This window comes from Scleropages formosus, chromosome 10 (assembly GCF_900964775.1).
Source record: "Scleropages formosus chromosome 10, fSclFor1.1, whole genome shotgun sequence".
NCBI lineage: Eukaryota > Metazoa > Chordata > Actinopteri > Osteoglossiformes > Osteoglossidae > Scleropages > Scleropages formosus.
Genome location: NC_041815.1, coordinates 6139670 through 6160562, shown reverse-complemented (window position 1 = coordinate 6160562; position 20893 = coordinate 6139670). Strand labels below are relative to the sequence as shown.

At 45.4% G+C, this 20893-nt stretch overlaps 1 protein-coding gene across 1 annotated transcript in view; it reads right to left on the bottom strand.

Moving 5' to 3' along the window:
- The window catches only part of fndc3a (fibronectin type III domain containing 3A), a 32696-nt gene extending 20119 nt beyond the window's left edge, over nucleotides 1–12577 (bottom strand). Inside the window, exons 1-2 of the mRNA XM_018764640.2 lie at nucleotides 12510–12577; nucleotides 4457–4532 (exon numbers count right to left, since the gene is read on the bottom strand). Coding sequence (XP_018620156.2) covers nucleotides 4457–4532; nucleotides 12510–12515 — 82 coding nt within the window. The 5' untranslated portion in view covers nucleotides 12516–12577. The remainder of the gene's footprint in view (nucleotides 1–4456; nucleotides 4533–12509) is intronic.
- Between the last annotated feature and the right edge of the window lie 8316 nt (nucleotides 12578–20893).

The following is a 20893-nucleotide window of genomic DNA, read 5'->3' as shown; positions in this document are numbered from 1 at the left end:
TCAGCAGGAGCACAGCTTCATCCCATTGATTGCATCCTGTGAGCTCAAGGGGAGGTGGACCTAACCCCTGGCAGGGGAATCTCTCAAGGACAAGGCATCGGAATAAAAGGCCAATTTACACACAGAGGAACCTGAGTCAACCAATTCTACATGATCCACAATCATAAATGAAATTAATGTTCCTTAGTTCATGGAGCTGGAAAGGAACATTTTTTTGGAGGGAGGCAAGGTATGATGAAGGGTTAGTGACCAGAAGAGGTCAATTACAAGGGCCGCGAGGGGTGGAATTTTCGGGTACGGGTCGAGGGATCCCTCACTGAAATCCACCACCGTATAGCGTCTTCTGTCGTAAAACTGGAAAACGTGTCCCTGAGTCATTCAGGATGCGAAAACTATCCTATCCTATTCCTAAAGGCGGCACGTATGTCAGTCTTCTTTCTGTTTTGTTTCCGCGTGTCACAGCTCAATTTTCCCCCACTTGTAGTCAAAACAAAAAGCTTCCATCAGTTAACAGGGTAGTAATTTGCTATGGGCATAACATTCCATTAGCAGATTACAGCCGCAGTAGTGAGCACAGTCGTTTTTTTTTCTTTTCTTTTTTTTTTTTTTTTCTTCCGTGCGCCGGCTGTGCTAGCACTAATTGACACGTTTGTGAAGACACAGTCAGGGAACCAGGGTTTATGTTTTTCATTTTAATGACTGGACGTGTGCCTTTCGGGAGGAGGTCTCCACCAAAAGAAAAAAAAAAAATCATTTTAATGTGATTGTGCTTTTTATGCCACAAGACTAAGGGCAGGCTGCAGAAAATGACCACAATGAATTTTTTTTCAGCTACTGGCCAAAAATGTCTTTTCTCTTGCGGCTCTCCATCCCTCGCTTCCCCCCCCCCGTCCCACTCCCCTCCCCCAGGTTTCGCAGCCTTTCTGATTTATCAGAGGGTCATTAGCAATCATTCCCAGCCATTGTGCAAAACCGGCATCTGCTGTGGGGCACAACATACCAAGAACAATGTGACACAGCTTAGCAAACCAGAGCAACTCGTGCTGTGGGTGCAGTTGTGACGACTAGAGCACTGATCTTCACGATCCTTATTACCCTAATAACACACCTACCTTCAGAACGGCAGGCATAAATACATACATACATACATATACAGTGCTGCTTGAAAGTATGTGAACCCCTTGTGCCCCTTCGTTTTACCAAAAAATGGTTATTTAATGAGAAGCACTTGTTCTCATCTGACACAACAGGTGTGTAATGACCAATTCCATATAATGCTTTAGAGAAAATTGTGTGTGTGGGAGAAAAACAGAGGTAGCGGAAATTTGAAGAATAGTGCAGGTGCAAAAATAAGCGAAGCCCAAGCTGCACTGGTTAAACCCGGTAGATAAGTTGGATCAAGTGCGTAAATCATAATCACACACACACACACACACACACACATTTTCAGAACCGCTTGTCCCATACGGGGTCACGGGGAACCGGAGCCTACCCGGCAACACAGGGCGTAAGGCCGGAGGGGGAGGGGACACACCCAGGACGGGACGCCAGTCCGTCGCAAGGCACCCCAAGCGAGACTCGAACCCCAGACCCACCGGACAGCAGGACCGTGGTCCAACCCACTGCGCCACCGCACCCCCCTTAAATCATAATCATTTATTCATTTTATAAGTTTATCTCAAGATTTAGATTTTATACGTTTATTTCAGTATTTTATACAAGAAGAGCGGTAATCTCAGGGGGCCCGGTGGTGCAGTGGGTTTGGCTGGGTCCTGCTCTCCAGTGGGTCTGGGGTTTGAGTCTTGCTTGGGGTGCCTTGCGATGGACTGGCATCCCATCCTGGGTGTGTTCCTTCCCCCTCCAGCCTTACGCCCTGTGTTGCTGGGTTAGGCTCTTGCTCCCTGTGACCCCCCCCATACCGGGCAAGTGGTTTCAGATGATAATGGTAATCTCTACAAGGTTCACATACTTACAAGCAGCACTGTATATATAGATATATTTCCATCATTTATGGAGAACACACCATAAAGGCTTCTGATTTTAAAAAAAAAAAAGTAATAGAGGACAAACTACACCATGAAAATGAGAGACTGTTTGTGAAAGCTATCCCTGTGACTGCTGACAAGATATCAAAAAAAATGCTGTGTTTCTTTTTCCCCGTCTTTGTTTATCTGTTTCTCGGGTTTCTGGCCTTCAAAATATCTCCCTACTAATGGCCTTCCTGTTGCTTTAAAATGGCGCTATTCACGGGCTCCCTCGCTGCGAAAGCCAGCGTTTCTGCTGCCTGAGTCATTTGGGCACATTAGTCTTTATTGACTGGCAGGGTGGCTTCTGACCCCCGCCGTGTCAGACACTCAGGAGCTTGCAGGCCAGATGTAGCGCCGGTGGAAAGTCTTACGCCCGAGCAGAAGGTGCGTTTGGATCTTTTCCATCACGTGGCGTTAAAGCAGTCACGCTGAAGCTCGACGGCTCACATACAGCATGCAGAAAGAGAGGTGGAATATGTGGACTGACAGTGGCACCGAGAGTGGGTTGAGCTGAGCTAAACACTCCACAACCCCACCACCCCCAGGAGCTAACAAGCCCCCCAGCTTTCCCTCGAGCTCCAGCCACCTGTCTGACTTGCAATTATGTTTTCAGTCTTCCTTCCTCAAAACTGTCATATGGAGACATTCAGCACCATATTGGGAACAAATCACCTGCCATAAAGTGAGTCACTAGTAACTGAACCTCATCTAATAAAAGTCTGATTTATATCATCTATCAGTTGGAGCTGGAGGCTAAGGGACTGGGTGTGTGTGTGTGTGTGTGTGTGTGTGTGCGCGTGTGTGTGTGTGTGAGGTGACCCCCGCTTCACTTTAGACCCGAGGAAGTGGAGCAAGGACATAAGGTGTGTGCAATACACTATAAAAGCTACGGCAAGACTTCACCCACCTCCCGGAGGTGTACAATTTTTTTTTCCTTTTTCCAAACAAGACTGCCTCTCAGTAACAAGCAGCCTTCCATGAAGTCAAGCATGAACACACAGCAAAGGCGTACTTCCTGCAGCTAAAAATACCCAAATGAATGCAAGTACAAAATGAAAAGATGAAGAACATGGCGATCTCCCAAAAATAGGAATGGACCACTTCGTCCTAGTCTGCCTTTCACGATGTGTCATGCCCCCCTGCACAATTTAAGGTGAAGGGTTAAGCACAAAAAAATGCAAGGGGAAAAAAATTCCCGTCTCCCTCCCTCCCTACGTCAGTAATGACTCATCCCTCCATCCGCGTCACTGACAGACAGGAGCACGCTGCGACAGTGCGGCCAGCGGGCTCTCGCACGCATTTGGATGCTGCTCTGCGCTCGCTCTCTCCATCCCAGTGGAGCCTCGCCAAGGGTCCATGCTGTGCACCCTTGCTTAGCCGGAGTGGTCCAGCCAAGGGGATCTTGCACCAGTAAGGCAGACACTCTCCTTCGACACAGTGACACCTCGCCAGGCCAGAAGCTTCCGAGAAGCAGACCATTGCTTCCCAGAAAGCTAGCATGTCGTCATAACATCCGTGTCAACAGCAAGTCGGGATGTGACACTAGAGTCCAGACCTCATCACTGCCACGTCCTATTGGTTTGTGATGCACAATTCTTAGCAGAAAAGAAACTGAGTCAAATTCTGTCATTTCAAAAATCGCGAGCAAGATTTTTTCTCCAAGATACAGTTCCTAAAGTAGTTTTTTTCAAAACAAATACACAACTCATACATTCTTGCTGCATTAAATAAAAGAAAATATACAAATGCAGTAAAATATCAACATAATTTTATATGAGGATACATTGTGAAAACATTAAAACTGTTAGCTTCCTTTAATGAGAGGTCAAGTTTAGTTGATTTGAAATATTCATATGCAGGGAGGGTGTAGACCCACAAATTTAGTTTTCCTGCATCCTGGCAGGCAGGCGATGAACCACTGCCGACAAGTGAGTCCAACAAAGAACCGGATACAATTAACTTTGCAGTGAAAATCTGAGTTGGTGCAAATCCAACTCCAGCTTCTATTATCTCGCACACAGCAAACTTCTAGTGGATAATGAACGGTAACGGCCACCGCGAGCCTATTTGCTGGAAGATTCTCCCGTTCTGCATATAGAAGGGGTTCGAGGCTCTCGTACGTTGCATCAATCTGAACGACTTAGCGGTAGCAGAAAAGGAGCACTTTAGCTCAGTGTGTCATCTATCGCTGGCATGACTAACTAACTCAAACAGTCGTAACCAGCCGTGACCTTTTTGCAGGGACACTGAAATGTTTGGTTAATCTTAAGGGACAGGGAGGCACTGATAAACAAGAGGAGCGGCAGATGGCGAGAACAGGCTGAACATTTGTAGGACGTCTATCTGGCATGAAAGATAAGAGAGCTTCATACAGGCACCTACAACCAAAACAAGCAAGTTCTCTTAATCAGACGGTGTTCATGTCTTACCTGTGATACACTGACACTGGCCATCTTCTCGTTGAATTGTGAATGCCTCACCTGGGTTTACCTGCACCAAGATTACCTGAAACGACATGAAAGAGGAAGTGCATATCGGTGAGCCGCCAGGGGTTGTAAACTTTGGTTAAACAGGAAGGACGCTCGTCGGTTCACAAAGGAAGAACACGCAGTCTCAAACAGGAAGAACAAGAGCCAAGTTCAACCAGGAAGAATAGAGACAAGACTCAACCAGGAAGAATAACAAACATGGACAAAGAATTGCAGATCAAACCAGGAAGAACACAGGTGAAATCAAGCAAGAGAAACAGTTTGAAGAACAGATGGGCCCTGGTGTAACTATTACAGACCGGCTCGATCAGAGCAATGGATCAATCCGCAAGATACGTGCAGCCTAAAAGGGGGGTATGACTATCTGAACCAGGAAGTATGGCAAAAAGCTCCGCCAGGAAGTACACCGACAGGCTCAAACAGAAAGTGCAGAGACGAGCCCCACTAGGAAGTTTACAGGCTCTACCAGAAGGCACACAGAGACCCAAACAGAAAATACAGAGAAAGGCTCCAGGATGATGAATACGGACAGGCTCAAACAGGAAGTACACAAGCAGGCTCCACCAGGAAATATACAGTCTCTACCAGGAAGCACAGAAAGAAGCTTAAACAAGATGGACACAGACAAGTTCTACAAGGAAATACACAGGCACTTTAAAACAGGAAATGCACAGAGACCCAAATTGGAAATAGAGGGAAGGACTCCAAGACGATGAAAGCAGACCGGCTCAAACAGGAAGTATGCAGACAGGAAGAAAACCGAACCTCTCTAATAAGTAGGACGCAGAAAAACTTCAGCCAAATCTAACAAGACGAACAACAGGTTCGAAAAATTCAAAAGATGATCACGCTGAAGTCATGATTGAAAGCTATCATCTCTGCCATTGATTCCAAAAAGAATGTCATAAATAACTTATCAGGCCCCAAACTCAGCTTTGTATACAAAGCCAAGGAACACTTTTTTTGCCATAACAAAAAAAAAAAATGAGGTAATATAATAACAAAACTTGAATCGCGACAATGAATCAGCTTGCCTGAGGCTACAGAAATGGTTGAAACTTTAGAAAATACCTAATTACAAAATAATAAAGTTTTGTAGAATGTGATTCTGTTTCATTGGAAGGCTTCTTCCTGCTAACTGGCATTATAGTGAGATTGCGCCCAACAGATATTATGCAGTTGGACACCTGAACGAGTTCACGTATGTGCTCATGGTCCTGCTCAGTATTGCATCAACGTCCTCTGACCTTAAGACCAGAGTCCAGTGCCCCAACCTCTGTTCTGAACTGCCACCTTAATGAAAATGTGGTTGGCGTTTTAATGCCGGAATTTAATGCCAAAACATATTTTCTACACCGTCACAGAGATTTGTCAGCAGGATCTTCAGCATCACAAAATCTTCTTACCTGCAAACCAGTCAAAATTGCAAAAGTCAGAGATTAATGAAGTGCAAAATAACCAAGGGACAAGGTACAGGTAAGGTTAACAGAGAAACCATTTTATAGAGTTGTATACAATTTTTCAAAGAAAATTTTATGCTTAATGGCACATGTCAGGCTTTGTCAGAACCACAGTCCCCTCTTAGCCAGGGATAAATCCCATCATATTTCCATAGCAGGTTAAGAGAGGTTTTTATGCTGGGAGCAGGATGGCAACAGGAGAAGCAACATTGCCCCCCAGAAAAACACTCCCAGCTCCTAACCCAAAGCACTCCAATTTCTCAAAGAATGACACACATGTGCTCACACTTTGCCTGCACTGCCATGTAGCAGACACACCACACCCTGGCTATTGTCCCCTGAATCATCATCTTGTTCTGGCAAGAAGAGTTCAATGTGGCCATGTTGATGAGCAGAAAACAAAGGAAAAGACTGCGCAGCTCAGCCAAAGGATGCAACCTGATCAGTCCAGCGTGGGCTCTGAGGAACATCTAAATAAATCAAAGAACACCACTCCAGCCGCTACCACAGAAGGGCCATGTTTTCTCTTCAATATGTCATTCCTTCCCAGTTCCTTTAGCAAGACCATGCAGCCTCAATGAAATGCCCGGAGAAAAACAAAAGAGAACCACTCCTGTCTGGAGACTAAAAGGCAGCCAGTATTCAACATCTCCTCGGTCCATACCCCCTTCCTCCCCAGCCGTCCTTCTCATCAATCCATCGGGGACTGGTTACCTCCGTCTGCCGATGGAGGTCCGCCTCGTAGCGCCTCGGCTCACCCAGCGCACGGCCACGTCCGCGGGACTCTCCCAGAACGGCCATGGGCGAGTCAGCTTCTCGCCGCGGATCCCATTCATGAAAATGGCTCGAAGACCGCCGGCTGCCAAGCTTACTCACGCGCGCACGCTCACGCACGCGCGCACACACACACGTTCATTCACACAACAGTGTGTGTTCAAGAGGCAGCACGCGGACAAGGGGGAGCAGAGGGTGGTCTTACGCAAAGAGGGTCGAGACGCTTTCTTCTTTCACTCTCTGTGTGTGTGTGTGTGTGTGTGTGTGTGTGTGTGTGTGTGAGAGAGAGAGAGAGAGAGATCCCTGGCATCAGTTTGTCTATATTGCCTTCTTTGCTTTCCTCTCTTCTCTGCATTTCTGTCTCTATCTATAGCATCAACAGCCACGTCACATGTTTTCCTACAACCTTTCATTCTGGAGGGGGGAAAAAATAACATCCCCACTTTCACTCTTTTCCCTCTGGCATATAAACAACAGGACAAACAGAAGCGTGTGAGACCTCATAGTCAGAAACAACCCCAGTCTCCACTTACAGTTGCGTGCATTTCTCGCCGGCATTCAGATGCTGATGGTTATGGTCAGTGGAGACGGCTGATCCCGAGTGCCATGGCCCCCCTGCCTTCACACAGTGCCCTGGAGAGGTGAAGACCTAACCCCAGGAGGCCTGGGAACAAGTCCCCGCCTTTCACCGCCCACCTGCTCTGCTCCAACAAAATGCCGACGACCAAAAAGATGGAGGTGATGGTGGCTGCGTTCGCCCACGGGGGTAGTTTCCCACGAGTGGAGGGTGGGGGAGAGCTCCGGACAGGTGGGCCTGGGAGAGGGGTTGGGGGAGGGGGGGCAATCCTCTGGCACGGCACAAGTTCCTCCCTGCAGCAGGCGGTGCAGGCTTCAGCTCATTCTCCGGTCTCCACGGCAACCCCTCTGACAACCAAGCCACAGCGACGGAGCTGTTCTCCACTGAAGGATGGAAGGTGTGTGAGGGGGGTGGGTGAATGCTTGGTGGGGGCTGAGCAAAGAAAGATCCCAATTTCACCCAGTTCAGTGAAGGGAGGGTGGGGATGATGGAGACAGCGAGAAAGAGAGAGAGGGATTCTCGTTTTGCTCTTTTTAATCTTCTGTGAGTGCGTGACATTCTCACAGACTGTCTCACAATTTTTCTCACCACTTGTCCCAAAGTGGAGCAGAGACACAATGGGATGTGAAGTCAAAACATTTCCACAACGCATCAAGGCCCCTGTAACTTGCTATGGCGTCAAGCACAATTGGTTAGGCAACATCCAAGCTGCCACCGTGGCCGACGTGCGTGGCTGTGTGGGTCCTTTCACCCCCCTCGGGCCCCGTGCCCCCTTTCTCGCCCTGACTCATCCACAGGCAGATAACCCCACACACTTTCTATTAATACCACCACAGATACAAGAGAAGAGTCTATGGGATGTCAATAGAATTACACCTTATTTCTGATTGTTTCCATGACCACGAGCTGTGTTGCGGTCCGGGGCTATGGAAACAAGGACTGGAAACAATGTTAGTGACAAGGATGAAGGTTGCAGTAGATTGTCAACCTGTGGCTTTACTCTTAATCGTGCGAGCTGATGCTTTTGTTCAAAGCATCTTACGCTCTTACACATATTGGTATGTTGAAATTATACGGGATTTTTTAGAATGTTCCCCTTGCTCGAGGATAATTAGCAAGGAAATTATCTGAGCCAACAACCTTCAGGTTGCGAATGTGTGCGCTAAAGCGGTTGCTACCTGCCGTCCTACTGTATGTGCTGGATGTAGTTCGGAGTGTGACATGTATTGGCTGCTGCAGCGCACCAAACTGGAAAGCCAATCGCAATCACGCAAGCCCACAGATTGTTATGCCAGTTTCGAATTTCTCGCTGTTTGTTCCCCTTAATTGTTTATTCCACCCAAACAGGGCTTAGCAGTGCAGGGACAGGAAACAAGATCTGCCCAGCATCGGAAGAAGGTCAGCTGGAAAGAGGCGGCGGAGGGGAACAAACGTTATCGATCGGGATGGCGGTGACACACCGGAGAAGGGAAGCGTGCGCCTTATGGTGGCGCAAACTTTCCATCAGTCCACGAATGACGTGGCACCAGGCAAAACTCTGTTGCATGGATTAAACCAGGCAGTAGGAAAGTGTGACCTCCTGTCTCTCTGTGATAACGCACAATGCCAATGACACACACACACATGTCATCGCTCTCTGGCCATCTGCTCCCTGCTCCACTAGTCCCAGGTGAGCTGTAATACTTTCCCCTCCCCCAGAATCCACCTCCTTTTCCTATCTCTTCCCGGTCCTTTTACCGCAGCAGATCAAAAGCTCGCGCGTGTTTTGTGGAGCGTGTCCTGTTGAGGCTTTCTGCTGCCAGCCACGGGGATCATCACAGATGCAGTTCTGAGTATTGCCGAGCCTCAGGTGCCTATCAGCTGGAAGTCTCATTGCCGCCTCTTGAAACATGAAAAATGTGCATGTGATTGTAAGAGCCAAGAATACAAGATTACAAAGGGTTTAAAAAAAACTGATTTGTGTTCCGCCTCCCTGCCACCACCGCAAACTGAGACAAGCACAGAATGTGCCCCCACATGAACCGTGCGTAGGGGGAAAGAACACAATAAAAAATATGATCATGACTGTATCAATAACAGAAAATGATTCTAACATTTAAATTAGCCAGAAACACAAAAATGGATTATTTAATAGGCAAATAGCACTTTGCCCTACGCTAACAAGCAGATTAAAAGAGAATTGCATTCTTTTCTATAATAAGTTAGTCAAACACCCATGATGGGGAAATATTACCATAGCGACAACGTCAGGGAAAACAGGAGAGCCAAGGAGAGGGGAGAACAAAGCCTCACAGCGGACCTCTAAGATTTCAGTCTGCAAGGTTATGGCTGTGTTTCTGTGTTTGGGGTTGAGCTGTCCTTGTCAGGCGCTGCGGTAGACCACCCCAGCTGGCTGGCGGTCAAGCAACATTTAACGTGTGACCTCGGCTACTGTCCACACACCGAATCCACCACAAACCACGGCTTGTTTTTTACATTGCTGCCGTTCTAGGTGGACGAACCCTGGCTTCACAGACACATATGGATGACCTTTCCTGAAATCTAAACACGGTTCGCATTTGACTAATTTCCAATATGCTAACTTTCAATTTGAAGCGACTGGAGAACTGCACCTAGTTTAGAGCCAAAGTAGCATTAGTAGTGCAACAGAAATACAGGAAAAAAAATTGAAGAGACAAATAAATGGCCATTAACCTACATTCTATTTCAAAGGAGCAGAAGATGATTATCGTTGCAAGATGAAACGCTGAACACTTAGTGTGTGAGGAGAAAAGGATTTCTGCTCAGCACAAGCCCAGTATGCCCTTGTCTTTTTGGGATCTTAATGAGTTTCAAACCACTTTCCATTAGCAATGCTGTTTTACCCAAAAAACTCTTAAAATACAGTCTTTACAACCTTCAAAAAGTATGTTCCTGTAAAGTGCAAAAAGCCCAACTGAAAACTAGCATCCCCTGCTCCTTGTGGGGTATATAGAGTACTTTTGCCAATAATTACATCATTTTTGTAGGAATTTTTTGTGTTGTGCATACATGTCAAACCACAAAGAAACATCTTTTTTTAATTTCCCAGAGCTTAAGGTATCGGAAACCAATGGCAAGAGTGAGTGTTTTAAAATAATGACTTATACAGCTTACAATTTTCCTTTAACCTTTTATAGAGCTTGATATGAGTTTTCCTGGTGTGTTTAGGGTTAGCGACCGTTGCTGCACCTTGTTGGATGCTGATACATCAAGATCGTTGGCCAGGAGATTGAAAGGATAGATGGAGAAGACGGGAAGGGCAAAAGGTAAAAGAATGGCACTGGGAGGAGCAAGAAAGATCACCCAGAAATAACGATGAAACTAAGAACCTGTGGCGGCTTCAATAACTGACCCAAACAGATGTGATGAACAGATGTTGAAGGTTTCGATTTTTTTTAACGGTCTCTTTCAACTTCCCTCCCCCCTTTGCCAGGGTCTCTGTCTTCTCAGGGCTGCAGTCATGGCAACTGGAACTCGATCGACCAGATGACAAACAAAAATAAACCGCAAAAAGCACAGCGCTGCCATAGCCGCCCAGTGTCGCTGTGACATAAACAGAAAATGAAAGAAGATGGGGGGGAAAAACCTTTAATACACCATCATGAAACCGATACTCTCTGTCCCTCCATCATGACTAGACAAAACGGCAGCGCACCTCTCTGGAAGAGTCCTATCAAAGCACAGAACCTTTTCTGTGTGAACCGTGACAACTCACAGCAATACTGTGCTTCCCATCCACAACTTAGTGATCACCTGTACCAAGAAGTGCATATAAACATCCTCATTTTCTAAGTTTAGAAAATAGGTTTCCACATATGATGCCATATCAGTGTGGAAGACCATAGAGCACAGAACGAATTTGTTCCGTTTCCAAAAATGTGGTGACTGTTGTATTCAGAACTGAGCCTGATGCCATTCTCTCCTCAAGGTAGTTCACGCATGACGCTTGCCACCTGTAGATGCCTTTTCACTCCTGGATGTTTGTTAATACCCTACCATGCGGTATAAAGCAAAGAAGAACTAACTTTACCTTTGCTCACCAGAGGAGACCCAGGATCAAGCCTCTCCATCCACTAGGGATGCAAAGGTGTGCAAAGAACACAAATATCTGTCTTTTGTATTCTAGGGTTCCAGTTCAAATATATATAAACCCTGCAGAGAGCCTCAGAAGGATAGCAGGCTTCCATTTTGAAGATATCTTAGTCATCGCCTACAGGATGTTATGAGTTCACAAAGTCAAGGGTGTCACGTCCACACCCATGCCGCAACCGACAGCACCTGATTGCGATCAAGGACCTGATGACAATCGAAGCACTCGCTTTTAAAACACCCTTCTTAGCCCCTTCACACTTGTGGAATACCTCTGAGACAGCCGTCCCCGTTGCACTCATGTCCTGTTCATCCCTGGTTCCTGGTCTTCATTCCCTAGCTTCTGACCATTCGTCTCATCCCCTCACTTTGTTCACAGATCTTCGCTCCCACTCTGACCACCGATAAACCGACTCTTCGCCAGTCCCCTACCACGAGAACTCGCCTGATCCCTCAGTTCCAGATAAACTATCCTGCACTCGCGTCCAGCCTTCCCTGCATCCTCTCTTCGGCATGACAAAGGGTTTCCCAAGTCTATAAATGAATGCCTGTACACAAATAGCAATTCCATGATACCACCAGTAAGATGCTAAGCATGGAAGACTCTCAAAGCCCCTCTGAAAACACAACAAGTCTCAAAACTAGTGGGATGGTGAGGAAAAGTATAGTGGAATCCAGTGGCAATCCATTGAAAAACCAACAGGTCACAGAAGCCACTTCAAGTTTCAGACAGAGTGGAAAGAGTTCACACCTATCGATACCTTGTTAGCGACAGGTATAACCTCTCAAGTCATTATTTCACATTTCTACAAAAACTAAAATCCGAGCATTCGTTTAACAACTATCAACCATTATGCCTTCTCTTTAGTTTTAAGTACTTCAGCAAAAGAGCCTTCACTACATCTCCAACCAAGGAAGTGTAAGGCCGTTAACTTTGCACACTTCACAGGAAGCCAGAAGAGAGCAAACATTTCAAATGAGAAGAACCAGACAACTGTTACTCCACTGCTGGCTCAACGCTACGTGATAAGATCACCGAAAAAGATTTTTGTGCTGAAATTGTTTGCCTTACCTTCATTCAGAAACGTTCGGGGTTGTCATTCATTCCCTGATTAGAAAGATGCACTAATGGTCACATTCTGCTCCAGCTGCAAACCAGCTTAAAAAAAGACACTTCCTGAAGGAAACCACCGGTCTATGGGCGTGAAACAGAGATCGGGTTTGTACCAGAGATATACGACATATGCGTAACATTTGTGCATTACGAAAGTTCCACCTTAAACACTGCTTAGAAACTGAAAACGAGTAACGTCCCCATTTCTCTGAAGTTATCGTTTTGTCAACAACGGCAATGTGTAGGGGGCCATAAATGTCCAAAGGGACGTCCGACAGTTCCCTTTCCCAGGCGTGTAACCAGTCATTTGGAGAGATTACACGTCAAGGATACAAGCTTCTGTTCAGCTGAATTGTTGTTAACGGCTCTCTCATACTGAGATCATTAGTGAAGTTACTGATGGTCCACATACTATCTTTATCTGTTCTATCAAGATGTGCGATCATGAGCACCTGGACATCAGTAGCCTGTAAGTCATGTGTTCTGGGGACATTTTTTTAAAAGGACAAATTCCACTGATTTCCTCTTTTAGGCGAGGAGCTTTAGAGACAAGGCTGAACTCATGGATTCTGTCCCCATGAGTAACTCAAAAAAAATGTTTTCAGAAGAATTTTCTGAAAAGTCCGAGCACACTGGCTGGAAAAAGTTTTTCTCACCAGATTCAGCATTCCCTTAATAAGTTTAAGCAGAAAACCAGCTGGCATGGTTTCCCAGCTCTTCTGCTGTAGACCCCACAGGTGAATGACACTCGTGTGCTGCCTTGATTTCACTCTTCTGTCTGGTTCCTCCCAACAGACATTGATCAGGTTGCCCTTGTGTACTCAAACTTTTCACTGGCCTTATGTATGGATTTATTTTTATTGGTTAGCAAATTCAATATATCCACTGAACTGAGCTGGGATGCCCCTATCGTCACAACTTTGAAACAGTATATTATTTATAACACGAAATGAAAAACAAGAGACTCATGAAATACATACATGAATGCACAAACTGTGTTCCTTTTCAAAATATTTCTTGCAAAGGTTATGAATCACAGTGTTCATTTACTATTCTGGACAACTTCCTGCTGAATCTGGGCGCATAGCAGGATGTCATGGCAATACAATGGAAATAGTGCACTGCAAATGCACTTCCTGCACAAGTAGAGCCTAAAAATGTGCCTATGAAACATTTAGGAAATGGCTCTCGTTGCATTCAGAGTCAATCTTTTATCAGGTCCCTTATCTTATTCTAATTTCCACACAACGATGACAAGCACAAGATAAATAGTCTCACACACTTTGCATAATAGATGTGGCAACGTTACGTTAGGGTTAAAGTGAAGAAAATGGTCCCCCGTAACACGGACAGAGTTTACATTTTCTGAAGAGGAGAAGATAAACCTGATATGTGAGAGTTTCAAAAGCACAGGGCTCACATTCAGGTGACACTTGTTCAAGTTTCAAGTGTATTGTCATAGATACAAGTACCATGCACATGCATCGTGAAAATCTTCCTGAATGCTTCTCCACAGACTATGGGCAAGGACAATAGGAATACTGCACAAACAAAACAATGACAAACAAAACAGTGTCAACGACAGTAAATAATAAATAATGGTAACAGTCAGAGAACTCAGAAGGAGAGAATGCGAATGCTTACAGTGACAGTGTAATTTACCAATGCGCTTGGGTGGAGCAGTCCAACTCTAGTTACTAAAGGTGGCACATTGGTTAGTGTTGAATAGTCTTACAGCAGTGGGGTAAAAGCTGTTCCTGTACCTAGCTGCGCGGGTTCGAATAGACCTAAGCCATTTTGCAGGAAAGAGAAAAGTGTCCATACAGGGTGACTACAATCTCACATGATGCACATCATCTTTCTGAGGCAGCATATGGTGTAGGTGTCCTCAACAGCTCATGACTTCCTCAGCTGTTACCAAAGCTACTTAAGGTTACAATTATTTACCCCTTTATATAGCTGAGCAACTGAGTGTATGAACATTGACCAAGGGTACTACAGTAGGAGGTGGGATCAAACCTGCAGTCTCTGGCTCTAAAGACAGCAGCTCTAACCACTACACTACCAGATACCCTCATAGGTTCAGGCTTTCCCAAAATGCAGTTTAATGGTACAAGAAGAGGGTCTATCTGGTAATGGTGCAAAATGGCAGAGAATGTATTAAGTGATTTTAGGGGAGAAGGGTGACGTGGTGATGGGACCATGAGATGGGCATTGCTGCTGTGTGTGGAGAAAGAAGGTGCAGTAAATGTATAGGTCTGTCCATGTGCCCATTTGCCACGGCAAACCTGTGCACATCCGGCACCTAAGGTGAGCAGGAGAGGATGCACAAAGGTAGGATAGAGAAAGAGCCTAACACTGAAGGACTCAGAGTTGCAAGATGTTACGGACACACTGACAGACAAAAGCATTCTGCAGATCTTCCTGCAACCCCCTTCGTAAACATTATTGATTAATAAGATTTATAACACACAAAGAGGGGGTGCGATGGCGCAGTGGGTTGGACCGCAGTCCTGCTCTCCGGTGGGTCTGGGGTTCAAGTCCCGCTTGGGGTGCCTTGTGGCGGACTGGCGTCCCGTCCTGGGTGTGTCCCCTTCCCCCTCCGGCCTTACGCCCTGTGTTACTGGGTAGGCTCCGGTTCACCGTGACCCCGTAAGGGACAAGCGGTTCTGAAAATGTGTGTGTGTATAACACACAAGAAAATTGAAAATAAATAGTAATTAACAGAAAGGGACCAACATCTTACAGAGTGCACACTGACAGTGTGGAAACATTTCCCTTTGCAATATATAAAATATGTATTTTAAAATAACTCACACAGCCAACAGTGTGAAACAGAGTTGCTGTAGCCTTCAGTGTTTTATCAGATTGTTCTTTTCCTCCTATAAACTATTATTAAATGGTCCGAGGACAAAGTTTTCCACTTTAAAGCATTATCCCAAAAAGTGAGGGACATTTACATTTATTTATCAGATGCTTTTTCTCCAAAGCGACTTCCAATGAACTCTATGTAGTGTTACTATCAGCCCACACGCCTTATTCACATTGGTGACTTATACTGCTAGATACACTACTTATGCTGGGTCACTCATCCATACATCAGTGGAACACACACACACACACACACACACACACACACACATACACACTCTCTCTCTCTCTGTCACTCGCACACTATGGGGGAACCTGAGCAGCATGTCTTTGGAGTGTGGGAGGAAACCAGAGCACCCAGAGAAAACCCACACAGACACAGGGAGAACATGCAAACTCCATACAGACTGAGCAGGGATCGAACCCACATCCTCTCACACCGCAGCACTACTCACTATTAAAACAGATTTAATAAATATCGTATCGTTAGCAAAATTGCTTCATGGACCTAATGGGCACTTCCAAGGCTGAAGTTGACAATTGCATACAGTGTCAAGCGTGAGCTTAGACCTTGTCTACTACGTGATCGCTTCCTGTGCATGACATACATGAGAAATTGAGGCCATTGATAAGCATCTCTAGCTTAGTTCTCGTCATGTCAGAACAATGTCTTTCTATGAGGAAAGACATTACTGACATCACTGACATTACAGATGGAATAAAGAAGTAAAGACCTTCAGATGTTGGTTATGATGAGCAGACCTGTGTCACTGTGTGCAGGAACAGTTGTGTGCTGTTGGAGCGTAAGCGGGTTTCGGTTTGGTTTCGCCGCTCTGGGTACGAGCAGGAGCTCTGATTCGTGGCAAGTACCAAAAACAGAAGTGTGTCGCACGGCTCCATTACGAGTGAATCTAGCAGCCAGTTACAACTACCCACTAACAAGAGCTACAGATCCCTGCCAGTTTTCTCCTTTTCCATTTATGTGCAAGTTTATTAAAGTCCAGAATACACACGCACACATTTTCGGAACCTAAGGCCAGAGGGGGAGGGGACACACCCAGGACGGGACGCCAGTCCATCGCAAGGCACCCCAAGCGGGACTCGAACCCCAGACCCACCGGAGAGCAGGACCTGGTCGAACCCACTGCGCCACATTTTAAAAACATTTATTTATTTAAAACACTTGGCGCACTTGTAGTGTACTGGTTAGACCTGCTGCCTTCAGACCCAAAGAATGCAGGTTTAACGCTCACCTCCAGTTGTAGTACCCTTGAGCAAAGTACTTTCTTAAAAAGAAAAAAAAAAACTACAGGCGATCCCCGACTTACGATGGGGTTATGTTCCGATAGACCCATCCTAAATCAAAAATATCGTAAGTCGAAAATGCATTTAAAGCTACCTAACCTACCAAACATCATTGCTTTTTATTCTTTAAGATGGTCGAGATCATCGATTGCGAAAGTCCAAGTTCACGTGCGATAGCCGTTACATGCTTGCCACCCTCATGCTGGGCAATTATCTTGAGTTTCTCTTCCAGAATAATTGTCTTCCTCTTCTTCTTCTCACTAGTAGCAGGAGACACAGATGGACGTTTCGTAGACATGATGGATGGACAAAACACAAAGACACGTGGGGGGTGGATCCGAAAAGATGCTGGATACACAGAACATCGTAGAGTATCGGTTGTATACACCAGCGACCGTGCGGCAGACTGGGGGATGCGGATCGCTGATGCTGCCCGGCATCACAAGGGTGTCGTACAACATATCGCTTGCAAAATCAAAATTGAAAATTCGAAATATGGTTTCTCCTGAATGCGTATCGCTATCGCACCATCGCAAAGTCGAAAAATTGCGAGTCGGACCGTCGTAACTCGGGCGCCGTCGGTATGGCGGTAAAATCACCCGGTTGTGAGTCACTTTGGGGAAAAGCATCAGCTAAACGAACAAATGCGAAACACCCACTTGGTGTCAGTTGAGGGTCGCAGTGGTCCGGAGCCTATTCCGGATACACGAGGTAGGGATGGGACAGCAGTACTTTGCAGGGTGAGCACTCGCACGCTAGTGGCGATTTAGAGGGACCGTTCCCCTGAAACGCGTGTCTTCGCACTTCGCGCTGTGGGAGGAAACCCGCAGAACCTCCTCACAGACTGAGCTGCATTCAAACCCAGGCCCGGGGAGGAAGCGTCGCTACGTGCGGCTTCACCGTCCTCCTCGCCCTCTGCGACGTTTCTCCAGTGTCTTCGCTTGAAATGAAATGCTCGGTCTCAACGTTTAAATCTGTAAAAACTGCTGAGAAATTTCCGCACACCCTAAGTACTAGGCTGAGGTGAAGCTGAAATCTTCATTGCATCAAAGAGCAGGTGGTTAGGGTTAGGTTCTTCGTCGGAACTGCTCTACACACGCTGTACTCGATATGTCTGAGCGGCACTTTGAAAGCATGTTTTTTAACATGTAGTTGAGCGAACTGAAGGGCTCTTACCACCGTACAGAAGCTGTCGTTACATTTATTTGTCTATCAGACACTTTTTTCTAAAGTGATTTCCAATGAAGTCTATGTAGTGTTATGAGCCCATACACTGTATTCACCGTGGTGAATTACACTGCTAGATACACTACTTACACTGGGTCGCTCATCCATACATCAGTGGAACACACTCTCTCTGTCACTCACATACTATGGGGGAACTTGAAAGGCATGTCTTGGACTGTGGGAGGAAACCAGAGCACCCAGAGGAAACCCACACAGACACAGGCAGAACATGCAAACTCCGCACAGACTGAGCAGGAATCAAACCCATGTCCTCTCGTACCCCCCAGGCACTGTCAGACAGCGGTGCTACTCGCTCTACCGCCGTTCCGCCAAACCTGTACACCATCATAAGACCAGCGCACACACATCTGTTGCGCAAGAACGCCAGGAGACCTCACATCACCTCCTTGACCTCCCAGCTGGCCTCTCTTCCTGTCGCGATCTCTCGATCAAACTGGACAACTCATTCATTTTGCCTACCTTCTCAGCTAAGAGTCTGGGAGTGACGATTGACTCGAGTCTATCTTTCTCTCAGCACATCGAAGCCACAACCCGGTCCTGCAGATACATCCTGCATAATATTCGCAGGATCCATCCTTACCTCACAACTGACTCCGCCCAACTACTTGTCCAGGCCATGGTGACATTCGCTCCGGATACTGCAACTATCTCCTGTGTGGCCTTCTTGCTACTGCCATCAAACCTCTGCAGCTGATACAGAACGATGCCGCTGCACGAGTTGTGTCTGATTTGCCGAAACGTTCCCTTCTTTCTCCTCCGCTCGTTTTTCCGCACTGGCTTCCCATAGCTTCCCAGATCAAATTTAAGACGCTGGTTATGGCCTACAAATGCATCAATGGAACTGCACCCAGATTTCTACAAGACTTGATCATCCGCACTGCTACGCTCTTCCACATCTGCCCACTTGGCGTTCCCACGCACAAAAGGTAAAGCACGAAGGTTCTCAGTTCTGGCTCCATTGTGGTGGAAGGACTTCCCCTTTCACTCAGAACTGCTGAATCTTTGTCCACATTTAAAAAGGGTCTTAAAACCCACCTCTTCCAGACTCACTTCGCCCATGACCTCTTAAGCTCACGTAAGGTGTCAATGTTCATGCACCATAACTTTGAGATCATAGCTGTTGAATAACGGATAAACTTTCACACGGCTACTCCTGTAATGTAAATGTTTAATTAATAAAAAAAATGCGATTAGGAATTGTCGATTATTTGGATACAGCTTTATGCAGCAACTCGTGTGAAGTACATTGGTTCATATGGTGGAAACCAACTGTAATTCTAACTGTCCTCCTAAGGTAATGCACACATTGTATTTTCTATGAGATGTACGTCACTTTGGAGAAAAGCATCTGCTAAATGTAGACATATAAGTGTAAATATAAGACGTAGTAACATAGTTTAAAAAAAAAAATAATGCCCATTTCAGTTTAACATACAGAACATGCCAACATGCCAGCTTTATAGGTCTTTTAAATAACCATGCAAAACTTCCACCTACAGGATATCTGCTATGCTTCTAGAAGAAAAATAAAATTACAGAACTGGAAATCATAAGCACACACAGACAAAGATTTACTGAGAAAAGTTTAATAGGATGAAAGAAAAGTAAATACCAATTGTTTACAGCCTCGGTCCTACTAGCTGCGTAACACCCAGACGCATACGGTACATTGTGGAGCATTTGGATATCAGCACTACATATTTAGTTACATATTGCGCAATTGGCACATTAGTGCATTATTGTTGCTGCCATCAAATCAGTGTTGACTCTTTGCCACCACATTAATACACGGCCTCTAGAAACTTCTGTCCTCCGCTTGCACCCTTACTGTTGAAAAGGTGTGTCCATTTTTGCTCTCATTGTATTATTCCATCTAGGCAGGACGGTTATTATATGGCATATATAAACTAATTTATATAGATGGAATTTCTGATTGTTTTACATGCCACCTGGGTCTCTGCAGATGTCAGTGTGCTTTAATAGATTTTTACTGAGTACATGTTCATACTGAGCTTTTAGCAAAAACGTGTGCTGTTAATTAAAAAACAGCAGTAAACTTTTGATTCCACACTTTTTAGCTTGTTCTTTCATCCGCAGAAGACTAACATGCGCGCCTTTTTAGTGCGTGGTAATGCAAGGAGGGCACAACTGAAGCTAAACAGCGACACCCCCTGGTCAAGTGTGTTAATGACAAGTCTGGCATCGCAAGATACATGTACTGTAGATACATTTAATCACCACAAAATACTATTTCAAATAGTGTGTCCTTACTGTCCAACTTTGATGTCCTCTTGCAAAATTAAACAAAGAGCTGTAAAATGGTTATTTAGCCACAGCCATAATTGTCATAAAGTACTGCAGAAACACAATCATTTTCTGGGATTTCCACTCTTAATTTCCTTTAGGTCTCATCTAAAAGGAAAAAAAAAAAAAAACATAAAGTTTCACATAAGTGACATCAGATTTTTAAAGATGCATTTGAAGATGCATTCAGCTCCCTGTACCTGAACAGCCCCGGTCTTAAAAATTTGGCATTTGGCTACGCAAAGATAAGGTGAGTGAGTTCGGAAAGACGACTACGCAAATTCTGAACTTGATTGCATTTTTCCCATTTGCTTAGATATCAGCTCCTCTAGTTCACATGCTGAGAAGAACACATGATGAAATGTTTCTGCTTTCTGCTAACATTTTTGCTGCACTCTTCTTCGCTCCATTCCAGAAGTCGGTAAAGTTGCATACACTGGACAAAACATCTCAGCTTGAAGCCCTGCTGGCTTTCTGTTTTTCCCTCTGCAGAAGCTTGATGCTTTCACGTATCAACAAGTTTAGATTTTGTTTTCTGATACTTGACAGACCTTGAAAGAATGTTCGATGTGCATATACTTGAATATCCAAAAAAGAAAACAATCTTTGCATGT